This window comes from Eumetopias jubatus, unplaced genomic scaffold (genome assembly GCF_037043125.1).
Source record: "Eumetopias jubatus isolate StellerSeaLion01/CBP00866 unplaced genomic scaffold, mEumJub1_p1.0 scaffold_8, whole genome shotgun sequence".
Taxonomy (NCBI): domain Eukaryota; kingdom Metazoa; phylum Chordata; class Mammalia; order Carnivora; family Otariidae; genus Eumetopias; species Eumetopias jubatus.
Window position 1 is genome coordinate 81,794,018 of NW_028274814.1, and position 25,410 is coordinate 81,819,427.

Sequence of the window (25,410 nt, forward strand, 5' to 3'; positions counted from 1 at the left end):
CCTGGACAGCTGGGAAGTTGGAGACAGACACAGGGCCAGGCTCAGAGAATGAGACTGGAGGAGGGGGCCCACTGTGCCAAGAAGGCGGCGGTGGAGGCTGGGAAAGGCGCAGAGGAGGCGGATGGGAGAAGCCGAGGGCTCAGTCATGGCCGCTGGAGCCGGGGCGAGGATGAAGCCTGGGGCGGGGAAGGGGGTGTGGAAAATACCCGCTCCCAGCCCACACTTGACCGCGGGGAGCTTTGAGAAGGAGCTGGACTGGAGATCTGTGTTCACAGGCCTGCCTCCTCTGCCAGAGGGACACTCCGTGCGGCAGGGACTGACATGCCACCACACCTAGACAAGTGTCGATCTCTGTGGGTGTGCAGTGAGTGGCAGGTGGATTGTAGGAGTGCAGCTGCTGGGAGGAGCGCCTGGGACTGGGGGGCTCCTTCCCCAGGGGGTGCTTCTTCAGCTGGCCTCAGCCTACCGGACCTCAGACCTCATACCCTTCCCCCACAAGCAGGGGTTACCATGGCGATGACCCCTCCTTCCCCACAGGCTCTGTGGTTTCCTCCACAGCTTCTTTCACTTTCTTCTTCTGCTTTTCCTCACTCTTCTCTCCTCCCCTACTCCCACATCCCCAACCTCTCTCCTATGTGCACAGGTCATCGGTGAAGAAAGCCAGGCATAAGGTAGGCAGGGCGCTGGCCCAGCAAGGAAGGTGGGCCACGGTGTGTGTGTTGAGTGGAGGGGGGGGGCGTGGAGGGGGCGTCACAGAGGGTGAGGGGGAGAGCACAGGGCACCGTGGTAGAGGCCACAGGCAGTGGGCTGAGGGTGGGGGTGTTGCAGAGGTAAGGCATGTAGGGGCAAGGAGAGATATTAGGAGAGAAGGTTAACAGTGGGGTCATGAGGTGAAGTGGGGTCAGAAGGGGCAGAGGGAGTGATTTCTAAGGTGATAGTGGGGTCAGAGTGGGGGAGCTCATGAAGTAAAGAGAGGGTTGGTGTAAAACAGAAACACTGTAACTTAGATGGAGGCTGTCGTTCTTTTCTTCTGGGGCCAGAGACCCTCATGAGAGCCAAGTGCAGCTTCAAAATGAACGCCCTCCCCAGAGAAGGGCAGATATGCACAGATACATAACCGGGGCTGTGGAGACAGCTTAAAGACGTCTGGGCCCATTCACACCTTCCCAGAGGTGCACAGGGTCCAATCTAAGAACCCACACCTGGTGGCAGTGGGAGGCCCAGACACCCAGGGTAGGCCCCTCTGGGCTCCCTTTCTCCCCCGCTCCCACCACCCCCATCCAGGCGCATCTCATCCAATTCCCTTGGTTTCCCTAAGAAAGCTGCAAAATCCAGTAGATTTGGAGCTCACCTTCCTCGTCCAGCCCAGCTGGTCATTTCCCCTACCACCTCCCAGAGGGAGCCACATGCCATGAGTTTCCATCACTTTATTTTGCAAAAATAGAAAACTCAGCAATATGCGACACAGCGGGGTGGAGGGGAGATGTAAACAGAGGGGAGGGGACAGCACCCTGACCCCCCAGAGAAAAAGGGGAGCCAAGTGGGAATCTTATTTGGCAGCTAAATACAAACTGGGGATTGGAGGAAGAAGGGAGGGGTCACAGGGGCCCTGGGCTCCCCCTCCCAAGACCCCTGGAGGAAGGGGTCAAGTCCAGGGTGTAAACAAAAGCTAATAAATAAATAGAGGTTTCCTCTGGGTCAGGGAAGGATCAGCTAAGCAGCGCCCACCCCCCCCTTCCCTGGGCCAAGCTGCTCTGGAGATCAAGGTGGGGGGAAGGCACTAGGGGGAGACGGATCCCCTGGTCCCTCTGTAGTGTAGGAGGGTCCCTGCCCCGGTGGCTGAGATGGGAGGCAGGGGAAGCCCAAGGCACGGTGATGGGGCCAGGGGAGGGGCTTGTAACGGAGGGCACAAGGTCAACTCTGGGCCCAAGCAAAGAGGTGCCGAATGGACCTGCATCTGTCCCTTTCACCCTCTGGCCCCCACAGAAATGCAGGGCCCAGCCTGCCCCAACCTGACGTGGCACGAGGCCAGGGGACGGAGGGCAGCATGCACCCGGCAGGTGCATTACGCAGCATGAGGCACCAAGGGCAGGGGCAAGAGGGTGGGCTCAGCCCTCCCCCTATGCCCCCTTTTTTTGGTCTCTAGTGTTCCTGTTTGCTCCCAGAGGCCTAAGCACCTGGCAGAGGAAGGGACTGTGGAGCTGGCAGGGTCTTCCTCCTGCCCTGGAGAGCCTGGGTCCCTGGTGTCTGAGGGGCAGTGCTGAGATTTTAGAGTCCAAACCGAGGCTCACCCCTCTGCCCTCTCTCCTGGTGGGACAGGGCAGGCCCCCGAGACCGGAGAGGGAGCCAGTTAGAGCAGGAAGGGGATGAACACAGAGGCACCCCTGAAACTTTGGCAAAAACAAGGAGCTCATTGGAAGGGGTGGAGAGAGGGCAGAGCAGGTCCTCCCCCAGTAACTGGCAGTGTCTGGGAGATGGTCAGTCTGCTGCCTGGAGCCCCAACCCCCACGGCAGGGGAAGTCAGGGGCCCTGGTCAGGCTGGGGGCTGCAGCCCCCTTTGCTCTGGCCCCGGGGAACCTCATCCTCGCTAGAGGCCTTGGGGTGGGGACCAGGCTGCGAGGAGTCGTCCTCAAACATTTCGGGGTTCTCCAGCATCTCTCGGATTAGGGGAGGCATCGGGCCTGGAATCTCCATCTTCAGGGTAATGGCCCTTTCTGCTCCTGCAACAGAGGGACAAAGAGGTTCAGGGGAGCAGAGGCCCACGCCCCCTGAGGCCACCTCCCTAACCTTTCCGTCCAGGGGCTCCCAGCACAAGCCCGCCACCTCTCTGTCCCAGCCCACCCTCTCCCTACTCCAGGGTTCCTGGGGGCCACTCCTCTGCCTGCAGCTCCTACCTGCCTTCTCTGCCGAGTCTGCTGCCCACTCATCCCATGCTTCAGGCTCAAAGATCACACCCAGCCCAACTGTCAGTCCCATTCTCCAAGTACTCCACCTTCCCACGTCCACAGCTGGCCAACTGTGCCTAGGCCGTTTCTTACCAAGCTTTATAATAATAGCTAATACTAATTGAACCCCTCCTATCTGCCACGCATCCTTCTGAATCATCACTGTCCAACAGAATCTTTTGTGATGATGGAACTATCTACTTCGCCCAGTACAGTCCTCACTAGCTCCTGGGCACTTGAAATGCGGCTACAGCCACCGAGGAATTGGCGTTTTTAATTCAGAGCAGTTCTAAGCCCCCTCTGTTAACTCGCTTAGTCCTCACAATTACTGATAGGGTAAGTCTAAGTACAGCCCGGCTTTCAAACAGGAAAACAAGGTACAGTAAGTAAAAGGAATTTGCCCGAAGTCTCCCCACCAGCCTGCAGCCGAGCTAGGATTCCAGTGTAGACCGCCCGATTCTCTGTTCTGGTCTCTGCTTGTCTGCCCGCCTGACCCGAGACCAGCAGGTCCAGGAGGAGACTGAAGAGGGTCCCTCATGACTGACCCTTGGTGCTGATGCCCCGGAGGTCGGTGATCTTCATGAGCATCCTTGGGAACATGTAGGGTTGGCTGGGCCGCCGCCGGCGGGCATAGAGCCTCAGGGCCTCCAGCAGTGGCTCCTGCAGCTTGTCTACTTTCTCGGGTTCCTCCAGGTCCATGCGGTCTACAGGAACAAGCACAGCATGGTGAGAGGAAGAGACAGGAGAGACAGTGACAGGTGGCCCATCCTCAACTGGCCCTGCCCTACGGCCCCCCGGCCCCCCCCCACTCTGCCCCATCAGCCCTTTGCCTACTATTCCTGAGCCTACCCAGACCACCTGCCCTGCTCTGAGCCCCACACCTTCTCCCTTCTGGTAAATCATTCCTGCCCAGACCCCTATCTCAGCACCAGTTATCTGGGATCTCCTCAGCTCTCTCTCTGGCTCTGCTCTCCTTTCTGTCCTGTGCCCCAGGGCTGCTGGGGAGCCTGTACTGGACCTGTGAAGTCTGTGCATGGGGCAGGTGCAACAATGCCTCGGGGGAGGGACCAAGGTCTCCTGCCTGGTGAGACAGCAGGTATGGGGTGCGGTGGGAAAGGAGTTCAAGTAAACGCCAGGGGGCGCCCCCGCACCTCCGCAGATGAGGCAGATGGCACTGAGCAGGCCCGTCTCTGTGTCATCCATCTCCAGGGGCAGGAGCTGCCCAGCAAAGGCAAAGACGAGGTCTGTGAGGGGCCCAAAGCCGGCGTTGTGCATCTGGGTCCGGTTCAGGGTCAGCCCATCAGAGAAGGTCATGGTGTCCTGCTCTGGGGTGTACCTTGTGCAGATCCGCAGCATCTGGAGGTGGGCAAGGGGAAGGGTTAGTGCTGTGTCTGGGGAGGAGCCCAGCTCAGGTGGGGAGAAGGGGTGATGAGGTGCACGCGGAACAGGAGGGGGTTAGATGCAGAAGGAGGGCAACCTGCAGCAGGCAGGGGGAGGGAGGCAGAGGCGGAGAATCTAACGCTGGGGAGGGAAGAGAGGTCAGGAGGCAGGGCGTCCAGAAGTGTAGGATCGGGTCTTGGGGCAGGGGTAAGACCAAAAAAAGCTAGGGTTTAGAGGAGACCTGGGGAGTCCCAGGTTGGAGAGGGGTGGGGAAGATGATGAGATCTTTGTGTGGACCAACTCCTTGGCCTCATGTGAGGGTCAGGCTGTGGGGGGAGACAGGCCGCCGGGCTTAACTCACCAGGATGTCCAGGCAGGCGGCCTTGAGCAGAGTGATCTGGTCAGCAATGCTGAGCCCTGTAAAGCCAGGCAGCCTCTTGGCAAACTCCACGATCTTGATGATGCACTTGGTGGCCAGCTCACTGAACTTGTCCCAGAGCCCCAAATCCAGCTGCACCCGGTGGTCTGCACTGGAGTTCTACAGGGAGGGCAGGTGGGAATGCAAGCTAAGGCCCGCCCTGGGGGCTGTCTTCTTTTGGCCAAAACCCCAAGCTCTCCCCTCTGCATTCTGTTGCCCTTCCTTGTCCTCAGCACCAGACCGTGACCTCAATACAGCCCGGACCTAGTCCCCAAAGCGAATGGTCCCCTGCCCTCGCTGGAGACTCACCGTGGTATATTTGCCCAGCTGGCAGAGTGAGGGGAAGGTCTCCTGATGAGCTTTGCTGACCTTGGTGATGAGCTCTTCCAACTGAGGGCTCAGCTCATAGCCGTCGAGCGACCCCTCTTCCTTCACCTCTTTCTTCTTCTTATTCCGGTCATTCCGCACGGCTTGGGGTGAAGGCACATGGAGAGGGTCAGGACCCTCAGAACCTCCCTCCGGGTATCTAGCCCCTCTCACCCCAATTATCATGTACTCAGTCCTTACCATGAACATCTGTTCCCTGGGACCCTAATCGCTGCCTCAGTTTCCCTAGCCCCTACACTAGCTCCCACTCCCAGGCTGGCTCTCTCCAGCCCCACCCAGGGCCTGCAGCCCCTGCTCCCTCCCCAAGCCATTCGACTCCATCCTGCCCTTCCTGTCACCCTGCAGGAGCTGAAGGGGGGGGGCAGGATATGCAGGCGGCAGGATATCCACTTATAGCCTTGGCAGCACAATGGCGCAGGGGAGGGGGGGCACCCCAGAGCCACCTCAGGCTCAGTCTTGGGAGCAGGGGAGAGGACTGGCAAGCACCCCCCCAACTAGCTCCCCATGAAACAGGGCAAAGTGAGCCAGTAACCCCCATTCACTCACTCAGAGGGAGGATTAAGCTCTGCGAGGGGAGAACGGCAAGGGGTGGGCCCTCCTGGGTGAATGGGCACTAATCAACAGGACAGGCCAGGGAGGAGGCAGCACCCCAGGGCAGGCCAGGTCTCAGGTCAAGGAAGCGGCTGTGGGAAGAGGGTAGCAATGACAGGGTAGGGCAGGAGGGCTCCTGCTCAGGCCAGGGCTAGGGGCCCATACCTTCTTTGGACATGCCCACTTCGAAGCACTTCTGTAGCCGGCAGTACTGACAGCGATTCCGGGTCACCTTGTTGATGATACAGTTTTTGTCGCGGTGACACGTGTACACCATGTTCTTCTGGATGCTGCGGCGGAAGAAGCCCTGGAGTTGGGGGTGGGGGTAGGCAGTGAAGCAGGATGATGGGAGTACCAGCCTCTTGCGGGCCTTGCGGGTGGCCCCAGGCCCGAGCCAGTCTATGAGCCAAGTCTGTGCAAAGCAGCCCCGCCCGCTCCACAGCAAGAGCCACTAACACACAGTGTCTTGCCCCTCTGGTCTGGAGCCGGACTCAGCGTGCCCACCCCCACCACTCACACACCTTGCAGCCTTCACAGGAGCTGACCCCATAGTGGTAGCCAGAGGACTTGTCATTGCACACGAAGCACGGCTTGTAGACCCGAGGCGGTGGAGGGGGCGAGGGCGAGCTGGGCACCATCTCCTCTGAGCTAGTGCTCTGCGTCTCCACCGCTGGGGGGAAAGTAGTGACATGAGGGTCGGGGAACAGGGCCCCTCAGATCTCCAGCTCCAGGCATCCTCACTATACACGCACACCCCATTCCCACTTCTCCCTCCAGCTCAGCGGTGACACCACCATCCTCGCCACGGTGACTTAAAGTCCCAACGACCATGTACAGCCCCAGAGCACACACTTCCAGAAAACCACTCTGAGTGCACCTCCTGCAGTCTGGCCATCTCCCTGCACAGCAGTGCCAGCCCGAGCCCTCGTGACACTGCTCAGTTCCCCAAATTCCAAGCCAAAGCCATCCTGGAAGTTAACGTCCCTGGGCCTCAGTTTCCCCAGCTATAAAGTGGGCAGGTGGAGGGGTTATGGGCTGTGGCTCTGCACTCTTTAGTCCCTGTCTGTCACATCGGTCCACCGCATCAGGTAGTCTACCTCCCACCATCCTCCTCCTCCTGAGGCAAGAGATCTGGGGCCCAGGAGGCAAGTACCCGGCACCGGAAGCTAGCACCTGGCTAAATGACCTGCTGGGGTACTCAGTAGGTCCAAGAGGACCTCATTATCTCTCAAGTAGTCCAGGGTGGATAATCCTCCCGCTTTTCCCTCTCATACCGACGCCCCCCCCACCCCCGCCACCGGCCCCGGCAAATAACTGCCCGTAACTGTTTCTCCAGAAACCACTGAGGCAGTGGAGCAAATGGGACATAGGGATCAAGAAAACAGGTTAGAAGATACGCAGTAGCCTTATTTTACACCTGAAGGAACTGAGGCCAAGAGAGGGAAGGAGGCAACCCAGTGCCACACTACCAGTTGGTGGTGCAGCCAAGACTCTCAGGTTCTCTGACTAGATCTACGTGGCCTGGCAGGGACTCAGGAGAAGTTGGGGAAGGAGAGACTGAGGTATTTGCTCAGATTCTCAGGTCCAGAAGCGGTTGGGGGTGTAGCAAAGCAGGAAAAGTCAGGTGACAGTAGGTAAACAGGGCTCATGGGGGAGGGGAGCTATCTCTGGACCCTCTCTGAGCCTGTGTCTTCACTCCTAAACTTCCCGCACAAATACCCAGTCGCAGCTCAAAGGGGGTCTCAGCCCAGGCCACACAGAATGCGTGTGGCCAGGAGGACACCCTCTGTTCAGGAGGCTACTCGGTAGACCTTTTTTGATTTTGTGGGGCTTTGGGGTCTGTAATTGATCTTCAGAGACTGGAAAAATCTATAAACTATTCAACCTGTAGGACCTGTTGCCCAAACCTAGAGGGCCCAAGTTAATGCAAGAAAACACTGAGACCCTCGTCCCACGCACCCACCTCATGAGCACCTTCTGGCTTCTAACCCGCCGCAGCCCACCTGGTCAAAAGTCTGCCCCATGCCGCCAGCAGGACAGAAGGAAAGCCCAGGATGCTGGGGTTCCGGGCTAGCTCCACCCACCCCACAGGAGGGAAGCCCTCCCCACCCCCCAACACACAGACACCATTAGCATAAGAATCCTGCTGGAGTGAGATTCCCCAATGGAAAAGGACAGAGAAGAGGGGAGGAAAGAAGGTGCCTCCCGTCTATTCAGGACCGGGGGCAGGAGCCTCCAGGAGGGGCTGGTGCTGAGAGATGTGGGGCGGGCTGGAATGCCTTTCAGGACCCCTCCTGGTGTCCTAGGAGGGCACAAGTGCAGCCCAGAGGCCAGTGCGTGGGGTGGTACTCACTTGGGTGCTGACGCCCTCCCTGCCCGCAGAACGCTGCCTCATTTCCTCTCTTGCGAAAGGGCCTGGGTGCGGTCAGACTGGCATGGGGCAGTGCCAGGCAATTACAAGACTGGGGGCCGCAGGGAGACAGGCCTGAGGACAGCTTTTCCTGTCACCCCTTCTGGGCACTCCTCTGGCACAAGCCTGCCCCCTGAAGCCTAGAGTGCAGCCCAACAGCTCTGGACAATCTGGGGGGCGAAGGGCACAAGAAGGCTAATTGACTCAAGGCTGCTCAGATTCCCTTCTCAGCCCTGAGCCAAGACACCAGCATCGGGATACTGCTCCCAGGCTAGGCAGGGGCCCCTGCTGGGGAGGAGGGGGGTGGGCTCTAGGTTTTTCTCCTTTTAAAGCCCAAATTGCTGAAATTGAGGAAATTCCTGGCCAGGCTGAGCGGAGCTTCAAACAAACTCTTTATAACCGGCTGTAAACGCTCCCAGCTGCGAGGCACAGGGCCGAGAAGCCCAGACTCACAATCTGACACACACTTCTTTGGAGACACTCTCACATCGACACCACGCAGGGCACAAAAGCGGACATACTACCAATGGGCCCCTATACCCGGCCGGCCCCGGGCACCGAAGAACACACAGGCGGGCCTGAAAGCACACCCACTCCAGCCACACGGCAGAGGTGGAGGTACAAGTCATGAAGTTGCCACACAACATCCAGCTTCACATTTGCAAGAGAGCAGCTCAGCGACCACACACCCCAGCCTGCCAGTGCAGCACCAGGACACCCGCGAACACCCACAAACACACCATGTGGCCCTCTCCTCATGGGACCTCTTTCCTTCCCCGATGTAGACGCAGGTCTAAACTACTTTCTCTCTGAAAGTGTGCAGAGCAGGCCTGAAGCCCACCAAGACCCTAGAGGCCAAAATTATTGGTCCAAATTGAAATGCAAAAAACATACTGCCAGCCAAGTCCCTGAGACTGCCAAGCCCCCCAAAAAAGGACCCAGCCCCCACAAAAACCCCTCCTGGGAAAGTCTCCACCTCAGCACCCCTCCCAACATACCCCGATGCCCCTTCCTATTGGGCAGTGAAAGGAAGGTTAAGAATTCATCAGGATTTGGTGCAAAGTAATAACAGTTCCATGCTTTCTCCACCCTATAAATGCCACACTTTTAATTCTTGCCCCACTCCACCCCAAAATACGGTCTCCTGTTTGCCACCTCCCTCCTCCCATCTGAGCAGCATTGCCCTGGAACCAAGAGACCCCCCCCAAAAAAAAGAACAAAAAAAGAAAAAGAAAAAAGAAAGAAACTAAGAAAGGAAAAAGAACAGTAAAGAAAAAAAGAAAAAAGAAAAAAAAAGCCGAACACTCGTAAACAGTGCTGCCGAGTGCCAAGGAGCGAGGCGCGTTGGCGGGGGCTCGGTGACCCCTCGCGCGCACTCCCCCAGCGCCCTGGGCCCCGCCCGCCGCCCGCCCCTTCGCAGCTGCCCCCAAGCCCCTCGCCCCGGCGTCCGCACCGGGCTACCAGCGCGCTCCCAGCCCCGGGTAAATTCGGGGGGTGTTTGAGGCTCCCCTCCCGGCTCCTCCCCACACCCCACCCCCGCCAGGCACTTCGGCCCAGGCTTCAAAGCCGCCTCTCATCTGGACTTCATTTTTACTGCCTCTCAGTCCCCAGCTTTTTATTACCGCTCTGGAAAGGGGTTCCAGGGCCCCAGGCCTGGCATCTCCCATTTCACAGAGAGGGGAAAATGGATATTTGGGGACCCAGTAGTCCTACTCTCCCCGCCGCTGCCTCCTCCAGGCCACCCCCTCACCATAAACAGACTTTGCTGTAAACTTTTCGCTTCCTACTGAAGTTGTGTGTGTCGGAGCCATAGGAAAAAGTAATCTCTCTGCATACAACCCTGTACACATTTCCAAACGTTGCTTTTTAAGATGGGGGAGGGGCGCCAGAGCCCAGCCTTCTCCCTGTTGTGTGCACAACCGCGTCCACCCCGCACGAACACACAGGATGCACGCTCGAACACCGCACTTTCCAAAACCGCCCCCGCAGCCACGCTGGGGCACACGCCTTCCCGGCCTCACGCCACAAACATCCCCACACAAGGGCCGTGCGGACCTGCCAACTGTCCGAGGGCGACGCGGCGTGGAGAGACCCCCCCCCCCTACACTCACAGCCACACCGCCTACGTAAGGCGCTGCACCCTCCAGGGATTCACACGCTCTGCAAATATTTCTTACGCTCCCAACTCCCCACATGGACTCTATAAACGCCACCCACGGTCCTGGGTGCCATATCCCTCCGGGGCCACGGACCTGCGGGCACAAGCTACCAATAACACCTCGGTCTCTCCCTATCCCCAGAAATTCTGGAGTGGCATCAACCGCAGCTCCTAGCTAAACACCCACCATAAAAACCACACACACTCCAAACACTGCGGCACACACCCAAAGGAGTCGCTGAGGTCCCCACGTTTAAAGGGCCAGTACCTCTCTTTCCTACACACAGCCGCCCCTCACATAGAGAGGGTGAGAATCTCCGCTTGCACCCCAGTTCCACCTTTTACACACGGAAAGGGTGAGCCGCTGCCTCTCCTACGCCCCGCACCCCACCCCTGAGCTCTGGTACCTACATTGCAGACTGGCGGGTTGAGGCCAGGCAAAAGACTCAAATCCGGCGAAACAGGAGCTGCCCGTGGCTCTGCGCAGCAAGCCGGCCCCGGGCCCGGACGCCCCGTACAGCCGTCGCGGACCCGGGGCAAACGTTTCCATGCAGTCGTACATCGCGACCCGGCTTGGAGGGAAGCTGGGTGCTAGGAACACCAAGGACCCGCAGCCGATTCCCCCTCCTCCCCCGGCGGCGCCCCGCTCCTGGAGGGGGGGAGGGGGAGGGCTAGCATAGGGCGCCAGGCTGCATGGGGGGTAAGGGGTGGGCGGGGAAGAGGGGGATCCCCAGCAGGGGAAAGGGACTGGGCGGGGCGCAAAGCCGGGGCTGCCGCATCGGCCGCGGTCCGGCTCACTCTGGGCGCCTCGGCGCCTAACACTGGGGAGACCTTTTGTAAAAGCGAAGCCCGGAGGGGTGGGGGGTGGGGCTTGGAGAGCGAAGGGGGCCGGGCACTAAGACAAGCAGAGCTGGGAGTGGAGCGCACACTTACACACACTCGCACCCGGCGCGCGCGCTTGCTTAGACACATATCCGTGCATGCATTTATCTAGGCAGGCACCACGTATTTGCAAATATGCAATCGTGCGCATTCATCTATCTGCACGCACATAAAATCACAGATGCACAAACGCTTGTGCAAGCACATCTAGCTCGGGAGAACGCTGTTAGGCATTCTGTCTCCACAATCCCCGAGGCTTTGCACGCATTTGCACTTCGGCGCGTGCCCCGGTCGGGAATGGGGGAAGGAGTGGAGGAACCAAGCACACGCATTTCCTTTTGAGTTTCCCCCCTCCCCTCCCCAACACTCTCTGCACACAAGTTGATACAGGCAGGGGTGTCAAGGAAGACGGGGGAGAGGGGAACATGGAGGTTCCCTGCGCGCCGCAGTTCTCCGGAGCTCGGGGACCTGCACTACCTCCACCCCCTCATTCCCAGGCCTGGCTCCTCCCTCTCCCTCCGCGCGCGCGCTTCGGGGCCGAACCGTACATTCCTGCGGCTCGGCGCGCGCGGCCTCCTCCTTCCTTCCCGTTCTCCCCACCCCCGGTCGAAGGGCCGGAGCGCGCTCCCGCCGTGAACTCTCCGGGAACCCCCCTCGGGGCGGGTGGCCGGGCGCGCTCACCTCCTCCTGACCCGGCCCCGCCCCACCCCGCCCAGGCCGTCGCCAGCGCCGCCGCGGAGTCCCCCGCCCCCTCCTGCGCAGCCCGGAGTCCACCCCTCCCAGCCCGAGCTGTCCTCCCTTCGCCGCGTCCCGGGCTGCCTCCCTCCAAGTCCCCTTAGCCCCGTCCCGCGACTGACGCTCCCCAGGCGCTCCACCGCCTCTCTCGATGCCCCTTCCTCGAGCGTGACTTCACTTTCAGAGCACACCAACTCCCACCCCAAACTGTCCCTACGGTGTCAGCCGCGCCTCCGATGAAGTTGCCCTGCTGAGTGCCAGCTCCCCTCCCCCAGGCTTTCTACCGTGCCAATTGCCCCAAAGTGCCAAGGGCCCCTCTCGGCTGTAACTGCGGGTCCGGTCGTCAACTGTTCTCAGAGCCATTACATATCCCCCCCACCACCATTGGCAATAACTGGCCCTTCTCCCCTTCCGTGCCACACTGAGTGCCCTTCAGATCTCCGAGGGCCGCCTCGCTGTCCCCTCCGTAGCCCCTTCCGGGCACTGAGCGCCCTCGCCCGGCGGAGAAGGGGGTGAGGGGGGCGGGGGTTTGGCCACGTCAAGAGTTTGCCCTCGCCGCCCGGCCGAATCGGGGACCCTGGCCCCAGGACAGCGCCAGCGGCGGCGACTCCCGGAAACCGCCCCCTCCCCCCGCGCCCCGCCCGCCGCCCGGCCGCCCGGCCGCCCGGCGGGCCGGCCCAGCCGGCTCTGTCAGCGCCGCTCACACGGGGAGCGCCCGGGGAGCGGGAGCGGCGCCCGGCCGGCCCCTTCCCCCGCCTGGCGGCTGTGGCTGGGCCAGGGCGGGGCGCGCTTTTCTAAGAATCTGCTGTACCGGGTGGGGGGCGCACTGGGGGTGCTGCAGGAGTGGGGCGCCAGTTTGGAAGAATAAAGAGCAGGAAGGGGTGCCAGAGTAGTCAGGGACGGGAAGGCGGGCGCGGAGGAGGGGCCGGGGTGGTGGCCGGGGACGCGGGGGGGGGGGGGCAGGGGGCAGGGCTGGGAAGGAGGGCCAGACTTGTGGAAGCGCGGGGCGGGGGGGGGGGGGGGGGGAGGGATGGATGGGAGGGTGGGGGCACGGGGTGGCAGGGCTGACTGGGGGGCTTGAAGTAGGGATGAAGTGGGAAGGCAGTGTTCTTTCCAAACCAGGGTGAGCTCCCGGCTCTTGCCCCCAACCTCAAATACCCCATTTCTGAATCCAGCCCCCCACACAACAAAACGGAGGGGGATGGTAGATTTCTGAATCAGAATCTGGGCAGTGGTAAAAAAAAAAAAAATCAATTAAGTATAAAATGGGAAGTACCCCCAAAACCAGGGGGAAAAGAGCCCTGATTAGTCAACTCCAGGCTGTCAGTCCGCCCCCCACCCTTCCTCCTCCGAAATCTGAAAGGTCCCAATTAAGTCAGGCCTGCCTGGTTGGTAATTAGAACCAGAAGTGGCCAGGCCACAGGGAGGGGGGTTGGGAGTGGGGCACAGGAGGGGGGTGGAAGGCTCCAGGAAGTCATGAGCCCTCAATAGCCCCCCTTTCTCTTCACCAGATGCACCCCACTCCTCATCACCCCATCTGTGTGTGCTTCCCAGGCACTGCAGGGAGAGGGGGGCTTATAAGGGGCTTATAAGACATTAGAGTGCCAGGCCCACCCTTCCCGTCAACCCCAATCCCCCCCCCCATTCTAGACAGTCTTAGCACAGCCTTGAAGAGAAGGTAAGAGGACGGGGGAATCTAGTGCCCCCTCTTATCCCCAAAGTCCCCCCAGCCCTTATTGCAGCAATTAGACCCATTAGCCTTCTAGCATTTCATGGGAACCAGATGTTCTCCACCAGCCTGGTGGGAGTATGAGGGGGGGCTGCTGCCTGACTCACCCCCCTCCCCATCTATGATCCCCACCACCACCACCACCACGGTTCACCCCTCCCAGCTAGAGTCCCACAAAGGCAAGACCCCAGAGGCAGAGAAGTGCACCCCTCCCCCACTAACAAGGTCATTAGCACTCAGAGTCTTGCATGGTCACCCCTCAGAGCCTCTACCACCCTGGCAAGGATGAGTTTGGCCAACAAGGGACTGTGGAGGAAGGAACAGCTAACTCCTATGCACCCCTCCTTTCCCCCCTCCTGCCACCTTCTGGATGGGGCTGGAGAATAAGTGGCTCTGAATTCCTCATGCTAAATTCTCCTTTTCTTCCAAAACCTTCCCTCAAAAAGGTGAAGAGGGGGCATTTCAAAGCAAGAAGCCACATCCCGAGGCTAAGTCCTGACTTAGGAGTCCCACCTGAAGGGCGATGGGGAGGGGTCTCTGAAAGAGGGGGCTGCAGAAGAGAGAAGGGAGGTGTGAATGAGGGATGGGGCCCAAAGCTGGGGTGTAAGGAAGGAGCTGGGCAGGATGGGGGCTGGGACCGGGTAGGGGGCCAGGAGAGGGGGGTGCAGCCTGGGCCCCAGCGGCGGCTTGCCCAGCTCCCCCCGCCGGAGAGGTTTCCTGTTGCAATCAAAGCCCCGTTTGTGTAGGCCTGGAGCTGGAGCCCAAGCCTGAGTAGCGGAGACCCGGGAGGGGAGGGGAAGGAGGCAGTCGGCTGGGGTTTTTTCCTGGACGAGGCCTCCCTGCCGCCTGCTCGCCACCCTTACCCGCCTGCTCTCCCAGCAGCTGGGTTCTCTCTGGGTCTGTGCCTTTTGGCCTGTGTAGTTCTCTGTCACCTCGCTTAGGTCTCCGAGTCTGTCTTTTTCAGTTTCTTTTAAGTAGAACTCTTTTTCTTCCTGTGCCAGCTTGCCCTCAGTTTCTCCATGTGACTTAGTGAGGTGCAGCCTGGGCTCCTTGCCCCAGGGACACAGTCACCAAGTTCAGATGATAAACAGGGCTAGGTCCTCAACACCGCAGACATCTCCTCAAGAGGGGAAAGAAGGCAAGGCTTCCCTTCCCTCCCATCCCACTCTGTTCCCTGTAGTCTTGACAAAGCAAACAGAACACATCAGTGTTGATAAACACAGAGAGACAGAGAGACACAGATCCCAGGGTTTCACGCACACGTGTGAGCGCATACACTGGCACACACGCACACACGCACACACACACCTCTGCTCTCCCATGCACACAGGCCTGTGCTTGCCTCCACAGCACATGCCCTCCTCCCCTCCCCGCCTCCTCTCCTCCACCACACGGTTCTGAGACGCCTGCCTTACCCACTCAGGCCCCTGGAGTACCCCAAGAGGTGGAGCAAGATTTCCCTTCTCAACGTGGATGTCTCCAAGGTGCTAGGGACCCAGCACTAGGATCCAAGAGGCAGCCTCAGGGAGAAGTTCCAGACTCCTTCATGGGCCACCCTCCCTCCCATAGACTGTGTAGAGAGAGACACAGGCTCAAGGTGAGTGTGGCTTTGGCATCAGACTTAGGCCTCCAACCCCTCTCCATTGGGTGGCCCCAGGCAAAAAGGGACAACAGGGCAGAGAAATGAGAGGCTATGCTCTTTCACCCCTCAGCCCCTCTCCTACTATGGGAGGCCTCCCAGACTCCAGGATCCCTTCCTCTCCCCTCTGCCTCACTCTCATTTACCACTGGGTGCTGCATGCCCCACTCCCATGCAGGCTGTCTGGACCCAAACCTTCCCCTCCTCCCCACCCCACCAGCACCTCTCTGCCCAGGCCTGTCCCCCGCTGCCAGCCACACCCTCCCCAGCTACCTGCCCTGGTTCTGGCTCCTCCCTTGGATTTCTCCTTTCAGTACCCCCTCCCCCTGCTCTTTCAGGGCAGCCCTGAGGGATAGAGCCCAGTGTGACCCCTTCCCCTACCTTGACCTTACTTTGATCCCTGACCTTGACCTCAGTGTGTCCAGGACACAGGAGAACTTCCCTGGGGACTTGGCCACTGGCTCTCAGCATTCCCCCACGATCATTCTTTTTCTCCTCTCCCTCCTTACTCCTAGAACCTGGGGAAACTAAGTCCCAGGGGATTGAGTTGTATGGTTCTCTGCAAGAAGTACATTCACAGAGAAGGGTGGTTTCTTCCTCCCTCCTCAGGCCCTATTCATGGGGTGTAAATGAGGTAGGGGAAGCCCGGCTGAGGTTTCCAAAAAGGGGGCTTTGTGCTCTCTTGTTCACCTGCATGCCACCCAAATATCCCCTGTTGGTCTACACACATGCCACCAGCAGGTCTCACCAAACACCAGACACACCATCAGCAGCCCTATTAAATATCGCCTCCTCACACTGACTCTTTGTTGCACACACTGGAATTTTGTATGTGAGCAGAGAGTCTCAAGGACATGCTGTACATACAGAACTGCATATGGTCTACACACGTGTGCACACGTGCACATGCACACGCCTTCTCCAGATGAGCACCCTCTTTCCACTAGAGCTGCCAGCCCATCTAGTCACCCCTTCACACATACACACAACCCCCCGGGGGGCCCCTCTTAAAGGCAGGGCCCCTCTTCTCCTACCTCTCTCTCCCTGAGCTTGTGGAGCTATAAAGGATGTCTTTATCTTTCTTTTTTTTCCCTCTCTGTCTCTAAGCCTCTGGTTTTCTGCCCTTCTCTGTGCCTCTCCTTCCATCACCTCCCCTTCTTTCCAGGAGAGGATTCTCTACACCTGCTCACATGCTGCCCCTTTACCCCGCAGAACCTAGCAGCCCAGCGCTCCAGCTCCTGGGCACCCATGCCTGTAATGGCTTGGTCAAGAAGACCAACTACGAAACAGGAGGAAAGAGGATCCAGAGGGAAGAGGAGAGGCCTAAGACTTGTCTGCTGTCAGCACTCAAAGGCTTAACCCAAAGAGGGCAGGCCTGAGGGACAAGTAGGGATCTGCACAGCCTGTGGGCACCATGCCAGACCCAGAGGGAGGGGAGGAGTCCAGAACTCACATGGCTGGAGGAGAGGATGCTTCTCGAGCAGCCCCTCACCTCCCCGGATTACTTAGGGTGCAAGAGCCACCTTCTCTGTAGCTGTCTCCACCCTCCCCAGCACCGACAGGAACGTTCCCTGGCCCCACACATCTCTGGGCCCCTGGCATTATTGCATTTCCTTTCTGTGCTGCCTGCCTCTAACTCACCAATTTCGACTCTCGATCATAGTCAGCTGATTGGCCTTGCGGACCCCTCCACTCCCCAGGCTGCTTCCGCCGTACCCACCACTGCATATAAGCAAAAGCCTCAGACTTCACCAAACCCAACCTTGGCTGCCCATATTCCCCCCTGCCAGTTGACTCAGGAGGCAACCGTGGACCCCAAGCATGCTAGGCCTTTGGGGCAGGAGTGTCGTCATTGCAAACAATGCCATTTGCTCCACGTCCAAACCCCCTCCTACAACCGCTGCCCCCTACTCCATTAGATCCAACCCCCAACCCTGCCCACCTTGCTAACTAGGGTGCCAATTTTCTCTAGCACCCACCCTCTAAATGTCCTCCGGCTTCCCCCTGCCCTCATCCCCCAAGGTCCCTGAGACTCACACAGAGAGGCCATTTCCTTGGGGAGGTCAGGCTGGCCCAGGCCCCGGAAGCTAGGACTCAGCATCTCGAAAGGTGGAGACCCCCTGAGAGCCCCTGGGAAGGCAAAGGGGAAGCCAGCCCCTGGGTAGCCAGATCCAGGCCCCAGGGCACCAGCTGCAAAGAGTCGTTCCTTATTGGTGGCCATGGCAGCTGCGGTGAGGGAGGCTGAATCCCCCGGGGTCTGCAGTGGGCGGGGGAGGTCTTCAGCCACGGCCCCCGCCCATGCCCACTGCCCCAGCCTGGGAGGCTCCGTGCCCGCCCTTCCTGGCCTGCCCACCGGGTCTCCAAGAGTCCTAGGGAGAAAGAGAGGAGAGGGAGGGATGAAAGAAGGATCACCTGAATGTCCCGAGCCCCGTGGCGCTCTCTCACTTGGAGCCTTTTCCCCCCACGCTTCTAAGGTTTGTTCTGCCCTGACTCAGGACCCTCTACCACAGGGTAGGAAGCAGGGCAGGAGCTCACGCAGGTTGAGGGAAAAAAATTCTCCGGAGAAGGGTAAACTAGTTCAGGTCTCGGGACTCCTGGCAGAGAGGACCCCTAAGCTGAGAAGTGACCATTAAGCACAAGTGCACCAAACACTTGATTTAACCTCCACATCAGTCCTGTGAAGTAGGAATTATGATTCCCATTTCACAGAGGAGGAACCTGAAGTTGAGTGACTGGCTTAAGATCATGGTGGAGCCAGGATTCAAACTCTCGGGCTGTAAGTTCAAGCCCCATGTTGGGCGTAGAGCTTACTTAACTTAAAAAAAAAAAAAAAAAAGACTATTTAAACTCTCTACCACTCTGGGGAAAGCAAACATATCTCTGTTGTAACTTTGGGGCCCTACATCTCTCTGAAAAGCAGTCGTGGTCCAGTGACTAGGAACACTGACTGTGGAGCCGGGCTACCTGAATCCATCCCCACCACTCCTGGACCTTGGGTGTGTTACTTAATCTCCCTTTGCTGAATTTAGTTTCCTCATTTGTCAGTTAGGAATAATAGGGCCTACTGCATAAGGCTGTTGTAAGGATTAAATGGTTTCACATATGTAAAGTGTTTAGAATAATATGGGCACATATTAAGTGCTATGTGTGTCTCATGTTATTTCTCTTTGTACCTTCTCTTCCTCCATACCTCTCTTGTAATTAGCATTGCCTTCGGTCTCTCTACCTTCCTCAACACTCCCTCTTCCAGTTCCCTCTCCCAGTTCTATCTCTGTCTCCAATTATCCCTCACTCCCAAACCTGTCTTGCATGCTCTCCTTCAAATCCACAGATGTTGATGGAAGCCCCACTGTGTGCCAGGTGTGATTCCAGAGAGCAGCTCCTCTCCTCGCCCTCACCTTACTTTACTTCCCCATCTCCTTTTCTCTGTCTTCTCTGAGGCCCCTGCTTCCAGGAAGCCCTCTCTACAACCTCCCCTCCCTCAAGTGTAGCCTGCCCCAGGATATTTAACCTGAGCCCAGGGAAGGGAGAGAGGAAGGAGGGAGAGAGGAAATGGGAATCCTGGGGCTGGGCAGTAGTTTCTTTCCTGATGCTCGGACAAGGGAAAGTTTGACTTTCCCAGGAGCCCCAGAACCGCCCACTCTAGGGGAGTTAGTGGGGAGGACAGTCACCCCAGCCTGGGTACCTCCTCTACCAGCCAGAACCATAATGGACTGAGGTGCAGAGGACAGAGAAGGACTGAGAGTGAAACACATATAGACTATGGGGTGGTCAGGTCCAGAGGTAGGTGATAGGCATTTCTGCATCTCTTTTCATCGGTCTTTGCTTCTAGGACCAGTATCTCTCCATCTTTGTACCTCTGTTTTCCTTCCTTCTATCCTTCGTTCCTTCCTTCCTTCGTTCGTTCCTTCCTTCCCTTCTTTCTTTTCTCTCTCATCTACCTTGGCCTTCAAACTCCTGAGGGTAAACTGTCATGGAAGTTACAGAAACTCAGACCCCAGCACCACCACCCTCCACTCAGTGCTGATGCATGACAACCCTTGCTTTTCAGAAGCCATCACCCATAAGCCCCAGTACCCTCAGACTCCTCAGCACAATGTCTCCCCAGGCCTAAAAGGCTGAGCCCCAAGCCCCCAGGGTCCTTCTCCTTTACCTTCCCCTATTCCCTCAAGTCCTCATCCCTGGTTAAGCCCAGGTGGAGCCAGGAGTCCGGGGCCCCAGAGGCCCCTGGGCCATAGCTCAACAGGCTGGGCCACATTCCAGGTGGATTAACCCCTCCGATGCCAAGGGTGAGAAGCTACTAGAGCCCCCCCTCCCCATCTTCTTCAGACTGCCTTCAACTGGGCCCCAGGCTCCGGCTCCAGCACTCACTGTCTTCGCTTCTCACTTACAGATGGGAAACAGAGACCTGAGTGTGGGGCAGGAGGACTTCCGGTGTCCCAGAGAGGGATGCTCAGACTCCTGGTCCCTACTGAAGAATGAAGCTATAATGAGTGACGGACAGCCCAGCTCTCCTTGGGCTTCCTCCTATTTTGCCTCAGAGAAGGGACTTGAGAGTTGAGCGGAAAGGGGAAGGCGACAGAGAGTCACCCCTTTCTGAGCCCTGGTTCCTCTGCCCTGGATGGGAAAAGAAGGGGAGGGTCTTAGATCCAGGATGGAGGAAGGGACCAAGGGATTGAAGACAGTGGTACAGAGAGTAAAAGGAAATCCTCCACTAGAGACCCAGATGCCTTGGTTCTTTGGGGAACCTGTGGAAGGAAGAGAACCCTTCTCTCCTCCCAAGATGTCACCTCAGATGGAGGTGGGGCTGACTAGGGGAAAGGGGCCCTTACAAAGCTGCTTCTCTTAGGGCTGAGGTAGAGTTGAGGGAGGGCATGGATGAAGGGGGCTGCCGGATGGGGGGGGAGCACGTCTCCCTGCTGCCCTGCTCGCTCTAGAGCCCAGAACAAAGCTGCTCTTGTCGGCTGCTCTCCACCCGCTGCCCCCCTCCCCTCTGTATAAACACGACCACCTTTTTCCATGACCCCATCCCCAGCCTGGGCGGAGAACCCAGGCATCCTCTGCTCTAGCCTGGGCCCCAGCCTGCTCCCCAGGAGGCAGCAGTGGCCTGGGTTTCCCTGGCCTCGTGCCACCCTTGGGGGAGTCCAGACCCTTAAGTCTCCACCTCTCATCCCCAGGTGCCCTCCCTCCACCCCACTGGCCCCAGGGAGGGGCAGTGCCCAGGAGGCAGGCAGGCAGGCAGGCAATGCCAGTGGAATGTGTGTGGGCAATGGAGGGCACGGGCAGGGTGGGGCAGAGGGGGGAACTGGAGGTGCCAGTTAGGTGGCTTTCTGAGCCAGGGGTGGGGGTGTGCCGGGGTGGGGGGGGTGTGCCCTGTACTGCCTACCAGGCTTTAAGCTACAGTGTATATGCGTGCATGTGTGTGGGGTGTGTGTGTGTGTGTGTGTGCGCATGTGTGTTTGTGTGTGTGTGTGTGTGTCTATGTCTATTTGGGACACCCAAGCTCCAGGCACCCTGCACATACTGCCTCCTGCCCCCCACCCCCTTCCTCTCTCTTCTTGCCTCAAGGATATGGGACACTGCCTTTGGTCCTCAACCCACACTCAGCATCTGAGGAGTGATAGTCAGGGCAGGAGCCTCAGACATGAGGTCTGGGATTGCAGCTACCCTGGACATGGGCCCTGAAGGGGCACAGTCATTTCAGATTCTCACCCCACAGACCCCTCCTCAGGCCACCCCCAACCATGCATACTCTTACCCTCTGGCCACCTGCAGAGATTCCCTCCTACATACTGGGTCAGGTTGAGGGGACTGGGCTGTAACTGCTGAAGACAGAGAAGCATGTCAGTGGGGCTCCTAGACTAGGACTCCTAGGTCCCTGCCCCAGTCTTCCTGCTCTTCCTTTGTTCCCTTTGGGCTCCCCTCATGAATGCCCCTGAGGAGCCCCCATCCTTGGCTGGAGGGAGCCAAGACTCACACCCTGCTTGGGGATATAAGTGAGAGGGAATACAAAACTGCAGTTTAAGGGACCTTCACAGACCACTGTCCTATCCACTTGTCTCTACAAACTCCAGGACCCAGTCGGCTGGGAGCACTTGCCTCTGGATGTCTCTTGCCCCTTTGATGTCCAAGCCGGGCCATTCCACTGGGGAAGGAAGAACTTGGACCAGTTTGGACCAGAAGTCCACCCCTCAGACTCCCCTGGGGAAGCCAGATGGAGGGCTAGCAGAGGTCCTTCCACACAGGAGGGAACCCTGTCTTCCCTCACACTCCAAAGCACAAAAGTAAGCTAGAAACCCCCGGGGCTGAAGACTCTTCCCCAAGTGCTCTCCCCACCATTCACCGAAATGAAGCCTTGCTGAAGCCCAGCCCAGCCCCAGCCTGTCTAAATCTTCCCCATTGCCTCCCGCATCGGGGCAGACCCCCAAGTCGGGAAGGAAGCCCTTCCAGCCCTGCGGACCACGCGAGCAGCCGCGGCACGGACTGAGCGGCGTCGCTCCGCCGCGCCCCCGCCCCCAGCCCACCTCGGCCGGGACCCAGGCGTCCGCGGGCGGCGGCGAGCCTGCTTCCCCGCCTGACTCACCTGGAGGGGAGGGAGGGGGAAGGGAGGCCAGGGAGCCCCGAGGTCCCGGCGTCGGGCGGTCGCGGGGATGCGGCGTCGCAGTGTCAGGGGCTCGCGGCAATGGGGGGTTCTGGGGGGGGGCACGGGCTCTAGGCTGGGACTGTCCCGGGGCCTCTCTGAGCCCGCCCGCCCACGTGACCGCCCCAAAATATCCGACACATTTTCTCCCAAACCGCACACTGACTCTGCAGGCGGGGACACGGAAAATATTTTCTTTCTTTTTCTCCCTCCCCACCCCCCCACCTCCCTCCCAGCCCGGCTCCCTCCTCCCCCTCCCGCCCTCGCTCCTCCCTCCCCTGCCGGCTGCCCCTGCCCGGCTCCCTCCTCGGTGCCCAGGGGCTGGGGGGAGGGGGGGCTGTGTGGGGGGGAGGGCTGGGCGGGGCGGGGCAGCCCAGGACGCCCGGGTCTCTGCCCCTCCCATTTGCTGGGCTTCCGTGGCTCCATACCCAGGAGGCCGGGCAAGGCTGGCAGAAGAGGTCAGTGTCCTGGGCCCATGATGCCACCCTTTCTCTCTGGCACTTTTCCCCTTCCTGCCATTTAGGGGGACTGCTTGGGTTCTCTGGCCGGGCTGTGTGGTTCAGTGAAGCCAGTCTCTGCTACCTCTCCAGGGGAGGCAATGGGAGCTGTATCCTCATCATCCCCGGGGGGTGGAGTGATGGCGCTGGGGTACGAAGCAAAGGCCACTGTCTTTACCCTTTGCTTAGCCTTCACCTGCAGGTCAAGGTAGTCTCTACTTCCCCTAGCCTATCCCAGGTGGTCTTTTGGTGCCAGGAGCAAACTGGTTTAATTAGTGGGATTTGGGGGGTGCTCAGGCCCAGGGGCTGGAAGACCTCTTCCTCTCACCCTGCCTTGAGTAAACTCGGGATTTAGGGAGCCTGGGTCTGGCGGAGGAGAGACTGGTGAGGGCAGGAGGAACTGTAGCTGGGAGTGGGAGGAGCCTTGGGCTGGGTGTGAGGGAGAAAGCCCAAGCAGAGGGTGTGTGTCTGCCTTAACCAGCGCCTGCTTGCCTGGTAGATGCGCCACGAATGTTATTGACTCTGTGTGTGTGTGTGTGTGTGTGTGTGTGTGTGTGTGTGTGTGTGTACGCGCACGCGTGCACGCATGCCCAGGGTCAGTGTCAGTGTCAGCGTCTGATGGGGACACTCTCTGACTTCAACATGACCACAAAGACTCTCAGCCCAACAGTGGGAACCCAGGGGTTTGTCCCCATTCTACTGAAGACAGAGTGAGAGAAAAGAAGGGGTCTGAAGTCCAGGCTCTGTGCATGGACCCCAGACACTCCCAACGGGATGAAGGGTGGGAGTGAGAAAGGCGAGAAGGGGAGCAGTAATAGGGGCTGAACTGGGCTGGAAAGATCCGCACCCAAAGGACCTTCCCCCAGCAACAATCCCAGGGTGGCCAGCACTGGGGCCGTGGACTCCTGATCACGTCATCACATTTTCCGTGCAGAAATTACTCTGCTCTGTCCTCACTGCCACCCTGGGGGCCAGATGTCCTCCCTCCTAGGGAAAGGGCTCTTTTTGTAGCCAGAGTCAGGTGATGGAGAGGGGGAAAGAAGGGGCATGCTGTGGCTTTCTCAGGAGAACAGGAGACGTCAATGGGGGTGCAGACAAGGCCCTCCCTTTCACTCCAGGGGTGGAAAGAGCTGGGAATAGGTACTCCAGGGTCCCGTCCCCAGGTGGCCTGGCTGCTGTTGACTTTGCTTGGTTACCCTGGGAGCAGCACTCAGCCGTGTGGGAGGGGCAAGTGTCAGGGAGTTGGACCCAAGCATCCAGGCTGGGGTGGGATGGCGTCTGGCCCATGTGGCAGGGATCCTGCCAGGAGGCTGCAAAGTTAACCCCTCCTGCCCTGATGCTGGGGGCTGGTGGAAGGAGGGCGGACCCAACTGTGGTTTGTGAATGTGGCCCTAATTCCCTCTCCCCGTCCCAGCACATCTGTACTTGGTTTATAGTGAATGAGTCTCCTGTCCTCATGACCGGGCGAGGGCACCACTCCCTCCCTGGCCCTTGGCCGGGCATCCTGACACAGAACCAGGCACCACCCCCGCGACACTCTTCCTGCTGGGTATCTCCTCTCTCAACTCTTCCCCCCCTCCTTCTTAAGGGGACTCAGAGGCTGTTCCCCGAGGCCAAGAGCTAGGGCTCTAGGACTGTGTAGCTGGGGTAGCAGATGGGGGCAGGGAAGCTAACGGCGGGGGGGTGGGGGTGGGCATGGGGACCAAACACTTGTGGTAGCCTGGGAAGAGTCAGCAGGTCTAAAATTCCATCTGTCTCTGCCCTTCTCTTTGTCTTGGTTTGTCTGTCTGTCTGCCTCTGTCTTTGTCTCTGGTGGGTGTTTGTCCATCCATCCTTCTTTAGTAACTGTGGCTCCTCCCTTCTGGTGGCCTGCTCCGTCCCCAGCCAAGGACAGCAGCCAGGGGGCGATGCCCAGGAAGACCCGCCCTGTGCCGGACCCTCCCCTTGGGATTGCCGCGCCTCCGCCCCCGCCCCTCCCTGGGACCCAATGACGGGGGTCTGTTTGGAAGTCAAAACAAAAAGCCCGCAGACTGGGGATCAGGGAAGTGGAGCATTGTGAGGGGTTCGGATTCTTCTTCTCTGCCTCTTACAATGGAACTGGTGTTCCGTGCAGGGATTCCAGGAGGAGACTTGGGAAGAGGGCCTCCTACTCTGGAAGCCGGTTGGAGAACTCTTCTGTCATCCTTAGTTCTAGCCTTTACTCTGTGCTTGTTCCACCGGGTCACCCTGGCAACTTGGAGAAATGATTTCTTGGGGGCCGTAGGACCAGGCTTCCTTTGCTTCCCTCATCACAAAGACCAAAAGGAGAGATCGGGGCGCCTGGGTGGCTCGGTTGGTTGAGCGACTGCCTTCGGCTCTGGTCATGATCCTGGAGTCCCGGGATCGAGTCCCGCATCGGGCTCCCTGCTCGGCGGGGAGTCTGCTTCTCCCTCTGACCCTCTTCCCTCTCGTGCTCTCTGTCTCTCATTCTCTCTCTCTCAAATAAGTGAATAAAATCTTTAAAAAAAAAAAAAGGAGAGATCGTGTTGACAGAACGTCTGACCCACCTGCCCTGGCTGTGCTTCTTTGCCCCACCCCTCATTGTCACCCTGCCCTCTCCCCAGGAACATGAGGACATGGACTGGGTAATTACCCCGTGCCCACTCTGGAGCTGGGGAGGACATCCTATGCCTTGCTCAGAGGTGGCTGGCAGATGTCTGTGGGAGGTGGGGGAGCTGTGTTACAGCCCCCAAGGACATCATTAAGGCACGGAAGTGCCATCGGAGCTTGGAGGCCAGGGCACCCAGGGAGAGTGTGATGAAAACATGTTTTGTACAACACGTGTCTTCTCTTTTCCCTTCCTCCCCTCCTTTCCCACCTCCTCCCCCTAGACCTGCCCCATGCCAAGTCCGGTGCCAGCCCTGCCCCGGGTGCTTGCTCAATTCCACCCCTTTGACCAGGCCTCTTCTCCCGCTTGCCAGTTTGTTGGCTTTCCCGGTGAATGAATTCGTGTGTAGAAG

At 59.0% G+C, this 25,410-nt stretch overlaps 1 protein-coding gene and 1 long non-coding RNA gene across 5 annotated transcripts; one reads left to right on the plus strand and one right to left on the minus strand.

Annotated features, from left to right (window-relative positions):
• Positions 1 to 527: 527 nt before the first annotated feature.
• On the plus strand, positions 528 to 24,923 carry LOC114225745 (uncharacterized). Of its 2 annotated transcripts, XR_003612622.2 has the most exons (4): positions 528 to 671; positions 15,059 to 15,232; positions 21,349 to 21,558; positions 24,525 to 24,923. It is a non-coding gene; the product is annotated as an uncharacterized LOC114225745 (long non-coding RNA). The 2 variants fall into 2 exon arrangements; XR_003612621.2 differs by lacking the exon at positions 24,525 to 24,923 and having other exon boundaries at positions 21,349 to 21,916.
• On the minus strand, positions 1,413 to 17,510 carry RARG (retinoic acid receptor gamma). Of its 3 annotated transcripts, none has more exons than XM_088026100.1 (8): positions 17,312 to 17,510; positions 6,243 to 6,391; positions 5,887 to 6,028; positions 5,053 to 5,213; positions 4,687 to 4,863; positions 4,097 to 4,301; positions 3,491 to 3,649; positions 1,413 to 2,720 (listed from the first exon to the last, which is right to left on the minus strand). In XM_088026100.1, the coding sequence occupies exons 1-8, from the start codon at positions 17,493 to 17,495 to the stop codon at positions 2,521 to 2,523; spliced, it is 1,377 nt and encodes a 458-aa protein (XP_087882226.1). In that variant the 5' UTR covers positions 17,496 to 17,510; the 3' UTR covers positions 1,413 to 2,520. The 3 variants fall into 3 exon arrangements, with proteins under 3 accessions (XP_087882226.1, XP_027981274.2, XP_087882227.1); XM_028125473.2 differs by lacking the exon at positions 17,312 to 17,510 and adding an exon at positions 10,701 to 10,880; XM_088026101.1 differs by lacking the exon at positions 17,312 to 17,510 and adding an exon at positions 7,685 to 7,807.
• Positions 24,924 to 25,410: the final 487 nt, after the last annotated feature.

What these genes read in the sequence shown, in the direction of transcription:
- RARG (XM_088026100.1), bottom strand. Translation starts at nt 17,495, where the DNA reads ATGGCCACCAATAAGGAACGACTCTTTGCAGCTGGTGCCCTGGGGCCT. An exon ending in CCGCCTGCCTGGACATCCTG is followed by an intron (nt 4,302 to 4,686) that starts GTGAGTTAAGCC and finishes GCCCACCTCCAG; the next exon opens with ATGCTGCGGATCTGCACAAG. An exon ending in CCGGGGCATCAGCACCAAGG is followed by an intron (nt 2,721 to 3,490) that starts GTCAGTCATGAG and finishes CCTCTGTTGCAG; the next exon opens with GAGCAGAAAGGGCCATTACC.